At 61.5% G+C, this 19,193-nt stretch overlaps 1 protein-coding gene across 10 annotated transcripts; it reads left to right on the forward strand.

Annotated features, from left to right (window-relative positions):
* The first annotated feature begins 3,327 nt into the window (after positions 1–3,327).
* Fgfr3 (fibroblast growth factor receptor 3) lies at positions 3,328–18,450 on the forward strand. 10 transcript variants are annotated; one of them, XM_078020861.1, is made up of 19 exons: positions 3,328–3,487; positions 3,859–4,069; positions 9,873–10,142; positions 10,295–10,348; positions 10,683–10,847; positions 11,393–11,562; positions 11,647–11,770; positions 11,857–12,047; positions 12,853–13,003; positions 14,271–14,461; positions 14,606–14,754; positions 15,093–15,214; positions 15,290–15,400; positions 15,479–15,669; positions 15,815–15,937; positions 16,013–16,083; positions 16,297–16,434; positions 16,577–16,682; positions 16,816–18,450. In XM_078020861.1, exons 2-19 carry the CDS (start codon positions 3,961–3,963, stop codon positions 16,960–16,962), a joined length of 2,583 nt encoding a protein of 860 aa, XP_077876987.1. In that variant the 5' UTR covers positions 3,328–3,487; positions 3,859–3,960; the 3' UTR covers positions 16,963–18,450. The 10 variants fall into 10 exon arrangements, with proteins under 10 accessions (XP_077876987.1, XP_077876988.1, XP_077876989.1 ...); XM_078020862.1 differs by having other exon boundaries at positions 14,609–14,754; XM_078020863.1 differs by lacking the exon at positions 12,853–13,003 and adding an exon at positions 13,664–13,808.
* The last annotated feature ends 743 nt before the right edge of the window (positions 18,451–19,193 follow it).

Genomic DNA, 19,193 nt, shown 5'->3' on the forward strand with positions numbered 1-19,193 from the left:
TGCACACCAGGACAGTCTGAGCTCTCAGCTCCTACCACACCTCTCTCCTCTGCCTGCAGACAGCTCTGGTCTCCCATCTTTGCTCATCTGAGAGCAACCACATTTTCCAAATCAAAAGTCAGGACTTGAGGTCTAGAGATGTGAGTGAATGAAGGGGCAAAAAGACCAGAAAGTCTGGTCTGAGACCATCACGGTAAGTCCCAGCTCCCAACAGCACATAGTTCATGTTGTTGCCCTTTTTGCTCAGCCTACCAGGAAGCTCAGAGCTAAAATTTAAAAATCTTGCATAGTAGCTAGTGTTGGCTGAGGGATTTTGGAATGTTTTCTCTTTTTCCATGTTCTTTAAAATTCCATTTCTGTTATAACAAGCAAATCAAATGTGCTTTTTTATCTTTACCCTCATTCTCTCAGAATAAATTAAAAAGGCAGAAATCACCCATGATCTCATCTGCCCATAACACCCCACTCAAGCGTGCTCTCTCCTCTTTGGAGAAGGGGTCAGCCCTGCCCAGTTTACGGGACTACTGAGGGGCCCTATTCCTCCTCCCATGATGCCTACCCTTGTGCCTAGACCCCTCCTGGGGAGGAGTCTCATGGCAGGGTGGAAGAAGCTCCCACCAGAGGGCTGGCTGGGCAGGGTGCTCCCTGAAAGTCCCCTGTCCTGGAGTCCAGGCTGGCCCTGTGGGCAGTGGGCAGTTGGCAGATCCAGGTCCTCTCCAGAGCATCCCCTCTGCCAGTGGCACCCCGTGACACCCCATCGGCCTAGGTCTGGCAGGGACAGCCCAGGAAGGCAGATGCGAAGTTGGCCTCTGTGGCCTGCTGGTGGCCTGCAGCCTGGGCACTTCACCTGGTGTTCCTCTGGGGCAGCCCTCTTGACCGCTCACCAACACAGGCCCCAGCAAGCCAGGGCACCCAGCTCTGAGTCGGCACCCATCAACCTCTGCCTGGGCCTGGCCTCCACCTCCCACCTGGCTGCTCTTCACTGTGGATCCTGCAGGAGTGGGCCTTGGGAAGGGGCACTGGACCGGGGATGCTGGCAATCTGGAGGCTCCCTGATATGGGGCCTGCCACCCTGGACTCCTGCACCACTGACAGGCCCCTTTAATCAGAAGCTCTCCAGGGAGGGCCACCCTGGGATGCAGGACGCAGTTGGGTAGTGCTGACCGGGGTGGGGGGGGGGAGGGAGTCAGGGCTGGTAGAGGGGCGGCAGCACACCATCCAGGCAATGATGTGCCACCCCGAGGGTGGCACCTGCCTTGTCTCAGTGTCCAGGAGGTGACCCCCAACCCCTGTGCTCTTTGCTGAAGCTGACCACTTAAAGTGATGGCGCTGAACATCAAAGTTGTTCTGACAGTGCTGGACTGGCCTTCTGGGAGGCTGCCCTGGAGCGTGCCTTGCTCCTGACAGCACAGGCCCCTCTGGAGGCAACGTGGCTGCTCTCTGCCCCATGGCCCCCAGACAGTGCCCACAGTGTTTGAGAGCCCCCACTGAAGGGGTGATGCCAAAAGAAGTGGGTCTCCTGGGTGTGCAGTGGGCAGGACAGAGGCTCAAACGCCTGGGCCCCAGGGCCTGAGCGCTCACGGGGAAAGGGGCCCTAACAAGCCAAGCCGGCTAGGAGCTTGAGATGAGATGGCCCTATACCCACAGGTGTCCTTACAGAAGGCAGAGGAGGACACAGAGACACAGAGAGGGCCCATGAAGAGCTGGGAGAGGGGCCGGCGGGGCCAGGTTAGGGTGCACACATGGGAGGAGTGGGGCCGGGCCGGAGCATTACACCCAGGAGACAATCCTAGAAACAAGATGAAACTGTGCCAGGATGGTACACACTGAGCAGGTTCGGGTGACCAGGGAACAGGGCACCACGGATCCAGGGAGACAGGCCTGGAGCTCCTCAGAGCCCTCCTACACGCAGGAGCCTCTCATGGGAGGCCAGCCTCAGGTGCCCCTCCAGTAGCAGGTACCTCCCTGTCTCTCCTGCCATCTTCTTCCCACAAAGGAACCAGGAGGGTCAATACTACCCCAACACCCAGAGGAAGGGGGTCAAGGAGACCCAGGAGCAGACTCATTGGCCAGTTAATGGACGAGGGCAGGACATCTGCTGCCGCCTGGGGATGGCGTCCTGGGAGGGGACCGGGTGGCAGCTGCCCAGGGAGTGCACTGGAGTGAGGCTGACAGTCCTTTGGGGGTTCAGCCAGTCTGGAGGGATATATGCTAGGCCAGACCAAGTGACAAGGGTGGCACAGGCCGAGGTGCCCAACTGTGAGGTGAGTATAGGGCACAGGGCTCCCTGAGGTCAGCCCAGGCTGTGCCTGGAGCTCAGGGTGAGCACTGCATGCTGGGCAGGGATGAGCAACTGGGGATGAGGAGCTGCCATGCCCATGTTCCTAATGAGCAAACAGACCCCAAAGCCTGATGGGGGAGCCCACCTCTGCCCTGGCGGTTCCCATTAGCTCCGTCCTCTGAGGCCCTGCCTGAACATGGGAGAGATGCTTGTGAGGGTGGTCACAGAAGCTAGGCATATGGGGCAAGAGGACCCAGAGCATCTGCAGAGCAGTACCAACCGCTTCCTGGCCTGATGGGGAGGCCAGGCTGGTGCTCCTAGGCACTGATATCAGCAGCTTGGACCTTCACCAGCTGGAGCGTGTCCCACACTTTTGGCCAGTTCGTACTCTCCCACCAGCTCCCCACATGGTCCTTTCTCAGAGCCCTAGGGTGGGCTCCCCACACCTGGTGGTTCCCAGCCTCAGCTTTCTATTTGGAGGCCTGACAGACACACAGCCTCCAAACCTGTTTTCTCCCTGGAAGGGAGGTTGTGACACCGCAGTGAGCTGCGCTTGTGCCATAGGGACTTGCGTCTGGGATGCAGAGCATGTTCCCTGCATCTTCGTCCTCACCGCCAGGCCTCGGCACATACATTTGCCTCTGCCTGGAATGCGGTCCTGCTTCCTTCACCTGAGGAATTCCTGCTCACTCGGCGGGGTTCAGTTCAGCGGCCACTTCTCAGTGAAGCTGCCCGCACTCCCTGTTCCCCACTGAGACCTCCCCTGTGAGCGGGTGAGAACAGTCCCAGCGCGCCGGGGCTGCGCCGTGCGAATACAGGCCTGTGCTGGGACTCGCTGCGCCCCCGTGACAGGATCGCCCTCCGGGCCCCGCCCCTGCTCCCACGCCCTCCAGGACCGCCTGGCGTCCCCGCCCGGACCCGCCCCCGGACCGCCCCCGAGGAGGGGCGTGTCCCTGCGCCCCAGCGAGCCGCGCGGGCGTGTCTGGGGGCGTGTCCAGGGGCGTGGCGGGCGCGGGCCGTCCCCCACTGGCTGCCGCGCGCCGGGCCTCCCCAGCTCAGTGCACTGTGGCGGCGGCGGCGCGGGCAGCTGGCGCCGCTCGGTCCCGCTCCGGCGCACGGGCGCACGGGCGCACGGGCGGGTCGACGGCCCGAGGGACCCTGCGAGCGCTGCCCGCGGGCTACAATCCGAAGTGGGAGCCACACTCAGTGAGTTGGGTTCCTGTGACGCCAGATTGGAGCGGGGGACCAGGCGGGCTCTTGGAGAGGCCCGGCGGGCGCTCGGAGGGCCCCGGGCGAGCGGCGGGCTCGGATCTGGAGCGGTCCCTACGACGGGGCCCGGCCGGGAGCGGGCTTCCCGCTCTGGAAAGTTTGCCGCCGCCGCCGCCCTGGGAGGGCTCTGCGGCAGCCAGGGAGAGAAGGAGGAGGAGGGAGGGACCGCGGCGGGGAGGAGGCGGCCGGCGCCAGGCGGCCCGTGAGCCTTGGGCGGCGGCGGCGGCGGCGGCGGGAGGGGCGGCCGAGGGGCGGCGGGGTCGGGGCGCTGGCCCCGGCCCGGGTAACGAGCTGTTTTCCTCCCGCAGACTCCGGAGCGGCGCCCACCTCCTGCGGGAGCCCGAGCCGGGCCGTGGGGGACAGCATGTTCGCGCGCGCCTCCTGAGGACGCTGCAGCCTCCGCTCCCGCCATGGGCGCCCCGGCCTGCGCCCTCGCACTGTGCGTGGCCGCAGCGGTTGTGGCGGGCGTCGCCTCGGAGCCCCCGGGCACAGAGCAGCGCGTCTTGCCGAGAGCAGCAGGTAAGGAAGCTGCAACGTGCACCTAGAGGGGCCGGGCAGTGGCAGGTAGAGGCGTCGGGGACCCGGACAGGGCTTGAGTGGTGAGAAAGTCCCGGTGGAGTGTCACTGCAGGACTAGTGTCGGGTTCTGGTGTCCCTTTCTCCCGAGATCGCAACCAGAGCCGACGCGGCGGTTTATGGGGTTACTGGAGCCGCAGGGCCACCACCCAAGTGCGAGGCGCCAGACTCCCGTCCCCCGCGACTCCCCAGCCGTGGCGCGGTCGAGAGGGCGCGGTGGAGGTACCACCGAGTTTCCACTGTTGCCCCTCGGGTGCTCCGCAGTGGAAACTTCCTATTGTTGGTGCCCCCCCCCGGGGGCCTCAGTGCTTGGCCAGCGTCAGCTAAAGCAAGAGGTTGGACTTTGGAGGTGGGTAGGAGTGTGTAAGCCGAAGCTCGGCCTCTGCCCTTCAGTAGCCCGCAGTGATGAGGTGACAGCCTCCGGGCCACCACCGCCCCCTCCCTGCTCTCTTGCCCGGGGGTCCAAAGGGTCTGCCCCTGGGTGCTCACCCAACAACAGGCAGGGAGGGCTGTGGGAGGTGAGGGCGCAGATGTCAGGGTTATGGGGTCGCAGACCGGGCTGGCGGTCAAGGTCCAGCAGGACGTCGAGGGTCAGCAAAGAGAGCCTGCAGAGCAACAGGAGGACAGGGTGCGCCAGGCCCGCCCAGCACGCGCTTTCGAACCTGAGGCGCGGCGCGCGCAGGGGAGCATGGCGGTGCCGCGGACTGCTGGGTGGAGGGTTGGTCTGGCTGGCAACCGCTCGGAGGGAGGCCTTCGCCCCGTGAGCCTTGCCCCACCCGGGCCGAGGCCCGAACAGCCGCTCCTTTGTACCCGGGCGGCCACAGACCGCGCATTGATGGCGGCGGCCTCGCGGGGAGGTGCGAGCTGCGCGGCGGGCGCGGCGGGACGAGGCAGATGGTGGCGCGCCCCTCCCCGCGCCCCCGCGCCCCTTTCTCCGGCGGCGGCTGCAGCCTCCCGGAACAATGTCATTTTTTTATGAATGAAAGTGGGCCCTGCGCTTGAATGTGCGTGTCATTCAGCGGCGTGACAGAGGCCGTCCGGAGGTCAGCGCGCGCTTTTAGCGCCTGCTCCGACGGCCCAGCTTCCAGGGCGCCGAAAGAACGGCGGTGGGGGGCCGCATTAGCATGCGCATTCAGATAAAGATATTACTCCCTACTCCCCGAGCCAAGAGAGGAGCGGTGAGGGGCGCCCGGCCCGCTGCTGGACCCCGCGGCTCGGACGCACGGTGGCCTCCCCGCATGGCTCCTTGCGCGCCGGCAGGGTGCGCACAGGCTCACTGCTCCTGGCGCCCGCGCGCGGCGGTACCCCCGCCCCCTCACTAGAGCTGGTGGAACAGGTAGGGAGTTGATAGGTCAATAAACTTAATCCGGTTCCTTAACAAGATGGGCCAGCAGTAAAAATACAAAGACCTCGTGAAATTTACAGAGGTCCCGGCTGGTGCTTTCTCCGGGAACATAAATTATAAAGGTGGAGCCGGGTGGGGTCTAGGGCAGTGGGGAGAGCTTTAGCCACTGGACTGCTCTGGCCACCTCAGGCCCAGCAAGGGCAACCTCCATCCTTGCTGGACCATGTTCTCCCGTAGGAGGTCGGGAGGTTAACCCTACCCCAGCTAGGAGCCACCTCGAGGGAGTGTAGGTCTTTCCCCAGAAACTAGGTCCTGGCTCCAGCCTCCCCCACTGCTCCTGGGCCCGGCTGGACTTTGAGCCCTGCAGGCCTCTGGGTGGTTCATTAACCCTGGCTAATCCTCTGCCCTTCCAGCCCTTGTATTGTGACTAGGAACCCCCTTGTCACCCACACCCCCTCCTTGTCTTCAGGTCTCACTTAGGACTGGAACCGAATGTGGGTGCTTCTTTTATAGTTGAGTCGAGAAGGGAACCAAAGGGCTTGAAGTCTTTGGGCAAGGTGGCCTAGGGTCTGCCCAAGGGTTAGGGGACCTGCTTAGGCTCAGGGAAGAGCAGGGGTCCCTCAGGCCTTAGTCATTTAGGAGAAGCTGTGAGCCAGCCCCCTTTTGTTTGAGGGGGTGTATGCCTAGACCTTCAGGCTGCCAGCTGTGGGGCCAGGTTCGGGGTACCCTCCTGGAACCTCAGGCTTCTCACCTGTCGGAGAGAACTGAGGACCAACCGAGGACCGATAATGGCAGGATTGTTTTGAGGATTAGCCTGGATAATCCCCATAAGCCCTCATTAGCCCACCCGGTCTCCAGATCCCTTTTTTTCTCCCCTGACTTTGTTACAAAACTTTGCGGAATGTCTCCGGGTGGGATGGGAGGGGAAGTGGAAAGCCAGACCTTTGCTTTGTCTTCAGGATCCCTTGGGGCACTGCCCTTCTTTTAGGCTACCTTAACCCCATACCTGGCACTGTCTCCCATATCTGGGCTTCAGACAGTGTCCTGGGCCAAGCCAGAATGCTTAGCCCCCCCTGAGCTTGGGGTGGCTGGCTTTAGAATCAAGTGTGAATTTGATGCTAGTTCTGCAGGGTGCATTGGGCCTCAGCTGTGGCGACTCAGCACTAGAATGGTTTCTTGGGCAGGAGCCATGACCCTCCTCAGCAGGCTGGCTTGGCTGTAGCCTGGGGCAAGACACCCAGGCAGAAATGCCCCTCACCCCCACCCCTCTTCACCAGCTCCAGCATGTAAGCAGGTGAGGTGGCCTTCCTGGGTCCCCAGGCCTACAGGGTAGTATTTTTGAATTGGGTTACAGTGGTGGGAACTGAGGCTCAGAGACAGGGAGACCCCAGGCCCAGCAAACCCTGTCCCCAGAACACATGCTCCTCCAGCTCTGACAGTGAGCTCTCTTTGGTCTGAGGTGCTCTGGCTGGGTTCAGCTCCCTGGGACATGGGGACACTAGGTGCTGTGAGGCCTACGTGGCAGACATCATCCCCACAGGCACAGCAGGAGCACCAGGGGCTAGTGTGGGTGCAGGTGGTTCCTTGTTGATGAGGAAAGAACCTTCCTGCCTCCTGGTGAGCATGGGGGCCAGGCTGGGGCATTTGGGGGCTCTGCTGCTGCCTCCCCAGGGGGAGATAGTGTCCACTCAGGCCAGTCACATTGTCTTTCCCTTGGCATCTCCCTGCCAGACTCTCCTAACCCAGTCCCTGCAGGTCAGCCCCAGGCCCTATGGGCCCTGGAATGTGATCAAAGGAGGTGGAGACTCTGTTGCCTGAGGTCACTCTGTTGCCTGAGGTCGCTCTGTTGTCTCTGGCCTCTCCTGGCACCCGGCAGCAGGGTGGATGGGCAGGTCAAGGGTCAGCGATGGCTGAGTGCAGGGCCCCTTCCCTTCCCATCCTACACCAGCAGCCATCTGCATGACCAGCCTGGGGCTCTTCCCGGTCTCCTCCCAGTTCCTCTCACTGGACCAGGTTGAAGCAAATACTTGTGGGGATGGCTTGACCTGCTATCCTTGCCCAGACCAAACCGGAACCAACTGGCTATTGCCTTTGGCCAAGGCCTGAAGCTGAGGCTACTACCGGCCTGTCCTTGGCCTTCTGGGGGGCCTCAGCAGCTCCAGCACTGGGTGGTCCCCACAGGACATACCAGCAGGGATGGAGGGCTGGAGGTCAGGCCAAGAGCCCACCTGATTGCGGGCCCACCAGGGCTAGCCTTAAATTGTGGTTCCCTGTGGGATGCAGGCTCCCATAGGTATTTCAGGGGCTGAGCGGGTCCTTTTGGCTGGATCCCATGGCCCTGGGTGTGTAGGACAGGCAGAGTCATGCCTTTCCGGGGAACCAGGGACTGGTGTGGCCAGAGTGGGCAGCTGGGCCTCGAATCTAGGCCACGCGTCAGCAGAATGACAAGTAATGGTGCAGCGTCCAGCTGGCTAGAAAAGGTCTGCCTAGCAGGACCACCCGCCCATCCTGGGCCCCAAGCCCAGCTACCCCCATGCAGACGTTGTATGCCCTGGCAGGGAGGCCTGGGGGTGATGGTCAGCCCTGCTGATGGTGTGTCCCTGGTCTCAGGCCTGGGGTCCCATCAGCAGCTAGGCAGTCCCTGGGCAGGTGTCCAGAAGCCACCTTTGCATACCTGCCTGGTGCTGCGTTCCCACCCCAGGCTGTCAGCCCTCAGGGCAGGGCCCGGGCTCCTCACCTGCCCTAGACTTCAGCTCTGAGCACTCACCTGATGGCTAGACTGCTTCCCCTCCCTGTCTGTGGCATCTGTGAAGCGGGCTCCAGGCCCCATGCAGGCAAGAGCCCAATATCAGCCACTCTCCTGGGCCTACCCAGGCTCCCTTGTACCTCGAGGGCTGCCCTGGTACCCGAGGCTGTGTGGAGCTCTGTGGAGCGGAGGGGCCGCCACTAGCCAGTCCCACTGCAGCTCCCTTGCCTGGCCACCTGGGGCGGGGCTTGCCTTGCTGGCTGCAGCCACTGCTTTGCGCCTTGTGTGGAATAGGACCCATTGGACCTACTGACCTGTATTTCCTTCCTTCTTATCGCACCGGGGCAGGGGCTGGTCCCTGGCTCTCCATATACACTGCTTTATTTTTATTGTTTTAAACTTTAAAATTTGTTCTAATTAGTTATTCATGACAGTCGGATACATTTTGACATTGTACACAAATGGAGCACAATGTCTCCTTCCTCTGGTTGAATTTGGTGCAGAGTCACACCAGTAGTATGATCATACATGTATATAGGGTAATAATGTCCATCTCATTCCACTGTCCTTTGTTGAGGGCCACAGCCAGTGGAGTCGGGGTGGCACCTGGCATTTTGCCAGAGGGAGTGGTTGAGAGGTGACAGCGAGCCATTGAGATGATGATAGTTAAGTTAAGCTGTATATTCAATTGTATACAGACCCCTGCTGTCCGCCTCTTTGGAGTTCTCTAGGGGATTCCAGGGGAGTTCGGGTTGGTTGGTGAAGGCCCGGTGGAGGGAGTTCCGGTTGGTGTGTGGTGTCCCTGGAAGGGAGTTGGAGGAGTTTGGAAATAAAGTTTGTTCCAGCTTGAGTGGCTCGTGATTTGTGCCCAGCCAGACTGCGGCAGTCCTTCCCATCTCTACCCCCTCCTTGCAAAACCCAAAGTCCTTCAACCCCCAGCTCCTCATTATGGATTAGCACTTGCTTATCAGACAAAACCTTTGGCCTTTGGTTTTTTGGGTTTGGCAGGGTCTTCTCCAGCTCCTCTGAACTGCTCTTGAAGCTGCGGTGAGGGCTGTGGGTGAGGAGAGGGCCTCCTTGGGGATTGCTGCATCCCTTCCTCTGAGCTTTATTTTAGCCAGAGGTTGATGTAGTGTTGCTTGTCCTCCCTGCTTTTGTGATGGTGGGCCCAGAACGGATTTTACATTTCCAAATGGTAGAAAAATCAAAAGAATAACACTTAGTGGCACTTTCTTCTCCCTCGGCATTGGGATCAGACCCAAGGTGAATGCACACTAGGCAAGCGCTCTGTCACTGAGTCACACCAGCCCCTTTTGGAATATTTTGAAATTAGAATTTTCAGCGTCCTAAAGAAATTTTATTGGAGCACAGCCATGCCCAGCCGCTTAGGGATTGTCTTTGGAAGGCAGCTTTGTACTCCAGCGCAGAGTCGAGTCCTTGGAACAGAGACTGGTTGGCAGAACTGAGAGAGTTGATTCCCCTGGGCCGATTAGGGGAGGTTCTGGCCTCTGATTTGAGTGTTATCTGGCAGGACGCTGGCTCTGGAGACAGACCCTCCCACTTAGGACCTCTGTAGCTATGCTGGGTTGCTGTGCAGGTGCTGGGCGCAGGGTGTCTGATCCCAGGCTTCCCTCAGTGCTGCCTTTTCACCCACAGAGGGCCCAGGGCCTGAGCCTGGCCAGCAGGAGCCGCTGGTCTTTGGGAGTGGGGACACCATGGAGCTGAGCTGTGACCCACCCGGAGGTGGTCCTGTGGGTCCCACGATCTGGGTCAAGGATGGCTCGGGACTGGAGTCCTCGGGCCGTATCCTGGTGGGGCCCCAGCAGCTGCAGGTGCTAAACGCCTCTCGTGAAGACACTGGGGCCTACAGTTGCCGGCAGCGGCTCACACAGCGCGTGCTGTGCCACTTCAGTGTGCGTGTGACAGGTAAACCCTGGGGTGTGCAGGCCGGGGCCGGGGGGCGTGGCTGGCAGGGCAGTGAGAGGCCAGGGCCAGCCCCGGCAGTGTGGCTGCAGCAGCCCTGCCCCGGTAGGGCACCTGGCTGGGGGTGGCCCACTCACACTCCTCCTGTACTGCAGATGCTCCATCCTCTGGAGACGATGAAGACGGGGAGGATGTGGCTGAGGACACAGGTGAGACCAGGGGCTCGGCACTCAGGGCCTGCTTCACTCTGCCCAGCCCTGGCCACCACGGGCAGGCGAGACACCTCACTAGGCCTGGGGGATGACCTCTATGGGCCACTGGGTGGCTCTGGATGCTTGGCTCTGAGCTCCAGGTGGCCGTGGGGTGGGAGAGACCCATGCTCACATGGGGAGGCTTGATACAGCGTTCTGGAGAGGCGAGGCCAGGTCTGGCCCGTGGGGACTTGGGGTTGGTTCTGGGTGAGGGGCTGTCCCAGTAGGAAGATGGCTAAGGGACAAATGTGCCCAGGGATTGAGAGCCCCTGGGGTGACTGTCATACTACAGCAGGAGCAGGTGGCTGTGCCGGGGTGTTTCAGTGTGCAGCTTTGCGTGTACAACGTGTGTCCCTGGGGCAGACAGCAGTGAGGTCCTGTGAACAGCAGTCACCTCCCTCCTTGGTCCTGGACCTGCTGCCTCCCTTGTGGGGGGCAAGGCCCAGCCTCCTAATGGGTATGGACGAGAAGGCAGCACCGGTGCCCCCACCCCCCTCCCAGAGAAGGAGAAAACCCAGTGGGGGTTGGAGGTGGTGGCAGTGGCCCTGGGCACCAAGGCAGGGAGGAGCAGAACCTCCAGGCTGCCATCCTTGCCAGGCCCGGCAGAGGCCTGGGGGCTGACATGGCCTGGCTGCTTCCCCTGCTCTGCATACTCCATTTCCTCCTCCTAAAAACCATGTCCCAGGGCTCAGGGCCTGCTGGGCTGCTGGCTGGGTCTTGGGTCTCCCTCAGGTGGCTGCCTATCCCAATGTGCCCTCCTGGTAGGGGCCTCCCTGGACATGTCCCCAGGCCAGAGCCTCTCAGCAAGAGCAGCCTCTTGTGGGGAATATCTATGGCCCAGTCTGAGGGTGTCCAGTCCACAAGGAGGACCCTGAAAGGCCAGCACACCCCAAACAGGAGGGGAAACAGACTAGAGGCTTAGCAGGAGCCAGCTTTGGAAGGAGTGAGGTGGAGCTCTCCTCCCTGCCTCCACTGTGGCCTCACATCCACCTGCACCCACAGGGGCCCCTTACTGGACTCGGCCAGAGCGGATGGACAAGAAACTGCTGGCAGTACCGGCTGCCAACACAGTTCGCTTCCGCTGCCCAGCTGCTGGCAACCCCACTCCTTCCATCTCCTGGCTGAAGAACGGCAAGGAGTTCCGAGGGGAGCATCGCATTGGGGGCATCAAGGTGGGCCCAGGGCAGGTCTGGGGGCCTGGCAGGACAGGGCCTGCTGCTGCTGCTGCTCATTAGCCGGTCCCATGTCACCTGCAGCTGCGTCATCAGCAGTGGAGCCTGGTCATGGAGAGCGTGGTGCCCTCTGACCGCGGCAACTACACGTGCGTGGTGGAGAACAAGTTTGGCAGCATCCGGCAGACGTACACTCTGGACGTGCTGGGTAAGGCCAGCCGGTCCTGGGACTTGGCTGGGTGGCAGCCAGCCAGGGAAGCCAAGCCCCTGACCAGCCTGCTGACCCCTCTGCAGAGCGCTCCCCGCACCGGCCCATCCTGCAGGCGGGGCTGCCAGCCAACCAGACAGCCGTACTGGGCAGCGACGTGGAGTTCCACTGCAAGGTGTACAGTGACGCACAGCCCCACATCCAGTGGCTCAAGCACGTGGAGGTGAATGGCAGCAAGGTGGGCCCTGACGGCACGCCCTACGTCACCGTGCTCAAGGTGGGCACTGCCACGGGGGCTCGGCCAGGGTGGGAGCCTCTGGAGGAAGGTGGGGCTCAGGGCCACACTGGAGCCTGTGGCCCTGTTTGCTCTGGGTTGGCCTCGGCCCCCTGGAGCCCCACAGTTTGGAGCTGGCCAGCAGGAGGCCTCTGGGTAGGCTTGAGCTCAGGTGACAGTGATGGTGGCCCAGGGCAGGAGGCAGCTGCCGAACCTCCCAGCACCCTCGAGGACCTCACACCTGGACAGCCACTCCCAGAGCTGGCCCAGGTGGCTGTTGCCAGCTGCATGGTGTGGCACTGCTCGCCACCCGCTGCCTTTCCCTGCCCTAGCTTGGTTCCCATGGCTGCGGGGTGGGGGCCACCCGAGTGGGGATGGTTGCAACACTGGAAGCCCAAAGAGAAACCTCTGTTCAGAGACAAGCGGCCTGTGGGGGTGGGGCGGCACTTGGAGCGGGACGGGAGCCAGAGTCCAGAGAGCTGGGACAGGCTGTGGGGCCCTGTCCCGTGGCGTGGGCATGTGGGAGCATATGTGCCCTCAGGAGCGTGGGTGCCCTGGGCCCAGCCAACACTCTGGGCCTAGGCGGGGGCTGGCTGAGGGGTCTGGGCTCTGGGTGGAAGTTTGGATATGGAGAAGGCGCATCCTGTGAAGCCACAGCCCATCACCTGCGGGTCTTGGCGCCTCCTCTAGGCAGCCCGAGGGATGGCGCAGCCCCATCCCCTGCCTTCCTTGGGGCTCTCCTGCCTCCTGCCTGGTGTCCAGCTGGGCTTCCTGGGGTGTGCCTGAGCCAGGTCTCTTGTCCCCGCAGTCCTGGATCAGTGAGAATGTGGAGGCGGACGCGCGCCTCCACCTGGCCAATGTGTCGGAGAGGGACGGGGGCGAGTACCTCTGTCGAGCCACCAATTTCATAGGCGTGGCCGAGAAGGCCTTTTGGCTGCGTGTTCATGGGCCCCGAGCAGGTAACAACTCTGTCCCATGCCTGCCTGGCACGCCGAGCTCCAGCTCCAACGCCCCGGCCCTGTGCCTGCCTGCACGCCCCTGCACGTCCCTTCCTGCTCCCTCCACCTTATGGCCGCACTCCGCTTGTGGCCAGCCTGGCAACGCTGGCAGCCCAGGCCCACGACTGTGAATGCTGGCTTCAGACTCCTGGCCTGTGCTGACCCCTCCTGTACCCGATGTGCACCCCCAGAAGGTCCTCAGAGCCTGTCAGGGGCTGAGCCCCACACGGAGCATCCACTCTTGGCCTCTCTTTGGCCACTGACTCTGCCTGCTCGCCTTCTGCTGTCCGTCTGTTTATCTGTCCACCTGTCTTCCATCTGCACCTCTCCTCTCTGCACTAACCCTGCATGCTGCCTTTGAGCGGTGCCGTGCTGCCCGCCTGCCTGACGCTCAGCTGGGACAGAGGACTCGCCGGTGGAGGGACTGGCTTCAGGCTCCATGCCAGTGCCAGAGCACGAGGCGGAGGGCCCTGGGCCGTGGCGGTGGCCGGCCGTGGTGGTGGCCAAGTGGTGGTGGCAGTGTTTTCCTTGCAGCCTGGCTGGATCGTCGCTGTGTGGACTCTGCCGCGGTGCCCGTGGGCGGTGCTGGCGCTCGCCTATCGCTCTGTTCTCTCTTTATAGACAGCGGGCGCTAACACCACCGACAAGGAGCTAGAGGTTCTATCCTTGCGCAATGTCACCTTTGAGGACGCGGGGGAGTACACCTGCCTGGCGGGCAATTCTATCGGGTTTTCCCATCACTCTGCGTGGCTGGCGGTGCTGCCAGGTACCTGCTACTGCTGCTAATGGCTTCGCACCTGTCCTCGGGCTGGCTCAGGATAAGCCAGAGCTGCAGGGCGGGGCAGGGCCCTGCCTGCGGCTGCCCACCACATGCAGGCCTCATGCCCGGCCTGGTTCCTGGCCTGGGAACATCAGCCTGGCCCGTCCTGGCCCACGTTGGGCCTCCCCTGCACCCCCAGGTCCCCCTGCCCTGCTCTGGCTTCAGCATTTCCGGGTGCTGGGTGCAGTGGTGCTGCTGCTCTGCTGGGCTGCTTCCGTCCTGGGTCTGGGCCTCTTGACTCCACAGAAGTTCTGACTGCAGCATTTGGGCCTGTGGGGCCATGGAGGCCTCGGTCCCTAGCTCTGGTCCCCCTGGGGGCTGAGCCCTGCCTACCCCACTGGAGCTGTGGCTCTGGCCCTGGGGCTCTGGGGAGGCTGGGCCAGGCCCCAACGCCGGGTGTCTTTGCAGCGGAGGAGGAGCTGGTGGAGGCGGACGAGGCTGGCAGCGTGTATGCAGGCGTCCTCAGCTACGGGGTGGGCTTCTTCCTCTTCATTCTGCTGGTGGCAGCTGTAACGCTGTGCCGCCTGCGCAGCCCTCCCAAGAAGGGGCTGGGCTCCCCCACTGTGCACACGGTCTCCCGCTTCCCGCTCAAGCGACAGGTAACAGAAAGTAGATACCAGGTTCTGAGCCACTGCCGCCCCAGCTCCCAGAGCCGAGCCTGCTTTGCCCTGGCCTTGCTGTCCCTGGGGCTGTCCTCCCCCACCCCCTCTGGCCCCCCACCAACCTGCCTTTACCGACCCAAGCAGGTGTCCTTGGAGTCCAACTCGTCCATGAACTCCAACACACCGCTGGTCCGCATTGCCCGGCTGTCCTCGGGAGAAGGTCCCACGCTGGCTAATGTTTCTGAGCTTGAGTTACCTGCCGACCCCAAATGGGAGCTGTCCCGGGCCCGGTCAGTGGTGGTGAGGGATGACTGGGCCTGGCAGGGGTTCTGTGGTGGGTGGTGGGACAATCACTGTGTAGAGGCCCGATTGACTTTAGACTGGAACTGGGCTGGGCACAGTGGCTTTTGAAAACAGGGCAGCTGTTGATGCAGGTGGAAAACCCAGACCTCTCAGGGTCTCAGGGTGTGTATGTGAAGGGCCTGGCACAGGGCAAGAAGCTTGAGGGTGCGGCCCTAGTCTCAGGAGCTAGGGCACAGGGTAAGACTGGAGGGCTCCCTGGAGGCGTAGCCAGGCCTTGAAGGCTGTGCTGGGCCAGGGTGCACCCTCAGAGCCTCTCTGCTTCCAGACTGACCTTGGGCAAGCCTCTTGGAGAGGGCTGCTTTGGCCAGGTGGTCATGGCAGAGGCCATTGGCATCGACAAGGACCGTGCTGCCAGACCTGTTACAGTGGCGGTGAAAATGCTGAAAGGTGAGAATGGAGACATCAAGGGGCACCTGGGTGGGCTGTGGGCGCCACTGCTTGACACCCCACCTCCCGGGACAGACGATGCCACTGACAAGGACCTGTCGGACCTGGTGTCGGAGATGGAGATGATGAAGATGATTGGGAGGCACAAGAACATCATCAACCTGCTGGGGGCCTGCACGCAAGGCGGTAGGTGGGGGGCTGGCTGGACAGTGCGGGCGGCACCCTCCCCGGGCCTGGTGTCCCCTCTGAGGCCTGTGCTTGCAGGGCCTCTGTACGTGCTGGTGGAGTACGCGGCCAAAGGCAACCTGAGGGAGTACCTTCGGGCGCGGAGGCCGCCGGGCATGGACTACTCCTTCCACACCTGCAGGCTGCCTGAGGAACAGCTCACCTTCAAGGACCTGGTGTCATGTGCCTACCAGGTGGCGCGGGGCATGGAGTATCTGGCATCCCAGAAGGTGAGTGGGCAGGAGGCACAGGCCTTCTAGGCTGAGGGGAGGGTGACAGACCTGCTGGGGTGGAGACCCAGGCCAGGGCATCTCACAGCGGGGCAGAGGCGAGGAGATGCCAGAAGGCTCTGCTCATCCCTGGCCCCTGCTCCAGTGCATCCACAGGGACCTGGCTGCCCGCAACGTGCTGGTGACTGAGGACAACGTGATGAAGATAGCCGACTTTGGCCTGGCCCGTGATGTGCACAATCTCGACTACTATAAGAAGACTACCAATGTGAGCCTCGCCCCGGGTGGGCGGGGGCTGGAGCCAGAGGTGCCTGGCAACCAACACCTGCTCTTGTGCTCCTAGGGCCGGCTGCCTGTGAAGTGGATGGCCCCTGAGGCCCTGTTTGATCGGGTCTACACCCACCAGAGTGATGTGTATGTGCGCCTAGGGGGGAGCAGGGAGCCAGGGACAGAGCAGACTCAGGTGCTTCCCACACAGCCCTGGGCAGTGCGCTCTGCACTCCTTTGCTCAGCCGCCTCCCCTCAGCCCTTGGGCCCTGTAGTCCCCCGTGGCAGGTGCTGGGGTGGGGCTGCTGAAGGACTGGGCCCTGGGATCGTAGGGCAGACTGGCTTGTCTCACTTCTGCAGCTGGTCCTTTGGGGTCCTGCTCTGGGAGATCTTCACCCTGGGGGGCTCACCGTACCCCGGCATACCCGTGGAGGAGCTCTTCAAGCTGCTGAAGGAGGGCCACCGCATGGACAGGCCAGCCAACTGCACACACGACCTGTGAGCACAGCATACTCCATGGGCCCCTGGGGGTTCCTGCTAGGGCCTGGGTGCAGCTCCTGTGGTGGGTGGGGGGCTGGTAGCCCTGTGTTTGCAAGATGGACCAGGCTGAGGGGCTGGGCCTGAGCAGCCTCGTCCCTAGGTACATGATCATGCGTGAGTGCTGGCACGCAGTGCCCTCCCAGAGGCCTACCTTCAAACAACTGGTTGAGGACCTGGATCGCATCCTCACCGTGACGTCCACTGATGTGAGTGCCAGCCCCCTTCTGTCCCCCATGTGGCTGCTCTGCTTCCCCTTGGGAGTGTCCTTGGGGATAGCCTGAGCACAGCTGGGGTGGGGCTCATGCAGGAGACAGCACTGACTGGTTCCATTCCTGGCAGGAGTACCTGGACCTGTCAGTGCCCTTTGAGCAGTACTCGCCAGGTGGCCAAGACACCCCCAGTTCCAGCTCCTCAGGGGACGACTCTGTGTTTACCCATGACCTGCTGCCCCCAGCCCCACCCAGCAATGTGGGCCCTCGGACGTGAAGGGCCCTTGGCCCTTAGGCCAAGCCCCATCAATGTGAGAGTGGATCCCAGCCTACAGTGCTGCTGCTGGTGTACAGTGGACCCGGGCCCAAACCCAGGATGGATGGGCAGATGGACATAGATGTGTGTGTGTGTGTGTGTGTGTGTGTGTGTGTGTGTCTGGCGGCCCCCGGGTGCAGAGGTCTCCTGGGGCCTGCGCTGCTATACAGTGATCTCCTGACTCACCACTGCCAGGAGACCAAGGGACCCTTGTTTTGGGGGACCAAATATGGAATGTAAGAGTGCCTGGTCCTTCACCACCACCCCATAAGAAGCACCACAGGCCAGGCTGGACCCAGTGTCCACAGTGGGCCTCAGGCCCTCCAGTGCCCAAAGCTGAGCTGCGGGGATGCCCTCTGTGGCAAGCCTCCTGAGTGGCACCTTGTGCCTGGGGGTGAGTGGCAGCTTCCCCACCTCCAGGCCTCCCCACTTCCCACCCTGCCCCTCCAAGACTGAAATTACGGGTATCCGAAGGTGGGAGCCTCTGCCTTCTATCCGAAAGTTTTATTCCAGAAATGAGTGTACATTTATATAAATAGATGCTGTGTATATGATATGTATACATCCATACCTGTAAGAGTATCTGTGTGGAGGGAAGGAATGCTGCGGGGTACAGGGGGCATTGCCTGATGGGGGAGGCCCCTTGAGGCTTGTTCGGGAGGCAGATGCAATACAGGGCAGCAGCAGGCTTTTCTGGCACCGCAGTTTTGTTTTAAAAATTGTACTTGGACCCTGTATATTTGTAAAGCTATTTATCAACCCCCAGAACCCTTGCTCCCCACCCATGTTCACAGCATTTAGCCAGCACATGGCAGAGAGTAAAGTCTTAACTTATTAACAGCCAAGGCTTAGCCAAGTTACTAGGCTGCAGGAGCATGTGCAGCTGCACAGGAGGCTGAGCCTCGACGGCAGTCGGCCAAAGGGCCTCCTTGAGCTCGTGTTTCCTCTGACCTCCTTTGCAGGGGAACTAGCTTTCTATAGGGGCTTTCTCTAGGAGATTTATTTTTTGTACTTCAAAGGAGCTGGGTATTTTCATACAGATTCCAACTGCTGCATGTTCCAGGTGGGGACCACATCCAGGGGGGCAGGGGCTGGCTCTGCTTGCAGGTTCAGATGTTATTAGATGCTACAGTTTATATATATCTATATATGTAATTTATTGAGTTTTTACAAGATGTATCTGCTGTAGACTTAACACTTCTTACGCAATGCTTCTAGACTTTTACAGCCTGGACTGCTACCTTTCAGAGCTTAGGGGAGAGAAAGCCGTGAATTCAGTTCTGTTATTTTGTGTACTGTTAATGGGCCCCAAGCTTGGGTGGCTGCCTCTTGCTGGTCGTTGGTGGCTCAGGGCCTGCTGCAGTGGCCAGAGGTGTGGCTCATACTGGGGAGTGATTGTCAACCAGCAGATATACTTTCCAGACAATAAAGAGAAAGGCCTGGTCCTGGTCCCTGCCTGTGCCTCTTGCCTTCTGCTGAGATCTTGGCAGCTCTGTCCTACTTCCTGTCAGGGACAGGTTCTGTTCTTTGTTCCCAAGTGAGGGAGGGCCCACTAGCCACTGAGGGAACAGTAGTAGCCCGGGTGGTCCCCAGATGGAGGTGCTACCCACCACCACCAGGGCTCCACTGGTGCCATGACCCCGTGACCCTGCAGTGACTACTTTGGCTGAAGCCGTGCTTCTGGCCTCAGCTGGTTGGGCAGCTCCCTGGCCAGAGAACACCTGGGCTGCTTCTGAGTCCCCCGGGAGCCTGTTAAGTCAGGACCCCTTGTTGCTGCTTGGTGGGCCTTGACAACTGGGGTACACAGGGCTACCCACAAGTGGGGAGTAAGCCTGGGAAGCCTTCCTTGAGGAGACAGGAGAGGGCTGTTGCGCCCGTTCCCCACTCTCTGGTCTAGGCCAGATGGTGGCCCTGGATGCACTGGAGCTCAGCTGGTGCACTCTCTCAGGCTCTGCTTTCTGCTGGTCCAAGTGGGCCCTCCAGATGAGGGAGCTGGATAGGTGAGGCTACCCGGTCTTGGGTCTGATTCAGGGAAGCACTGTAGTCTGGGAGCAGGCTGCCTGCCAGTGACATCACAAGGAGAGCCAATCCTTCAACCCTCCAGAGCCCTGTCCAGAGATCCCAGGCTGGGAACAAGGACACTGGACTGTCCATGGGGACATCTTGGACTGACCAGGACTGGGAAGCAGAGG

The sequence above is a fragment of the Ictidomys tridecemlineatus genome, chromosome 9 (assembly GCF_052094955.1).
Source record: "Ictidomys tridecemlineatus isolate mIctTri1 chromosome 9, mIctTri1.hap1, whole genome shotgun sequence".
Lineage (NCBI taxonomy): Eukaryota > Metazoa > Chordata > Mammalia > Rodentia > Sciuridae > Ictidomys > Ictidomys tridecemlineatus.

Excerpts from the sequence above, each read along its gene's own strand:
- Fgfr3 (XM_078020861.1), top strand. The coding sequence starts at position 3,961 with ATGGGCGCCCCGGCCTGCGCCCTCGCACTGTGCGTGGCCGCAGCGGTT. Across the intron at positions 15,938-16,012 it reads ACTATAAGAAGACTACCAAT|GGCCGGCTGCCTGTGAAGTG; the intron begins GTGAGCCTCGCC and ends TTGTGCTCCTAG. Across the intron at positions 16,683-16,815 it reads TCACCGTGACGTCCACTGAT|GAGTACCTGGACCTGTCAGT; the intron begins GTGAGTGCCAGC and ends CATTCCTGGCAG.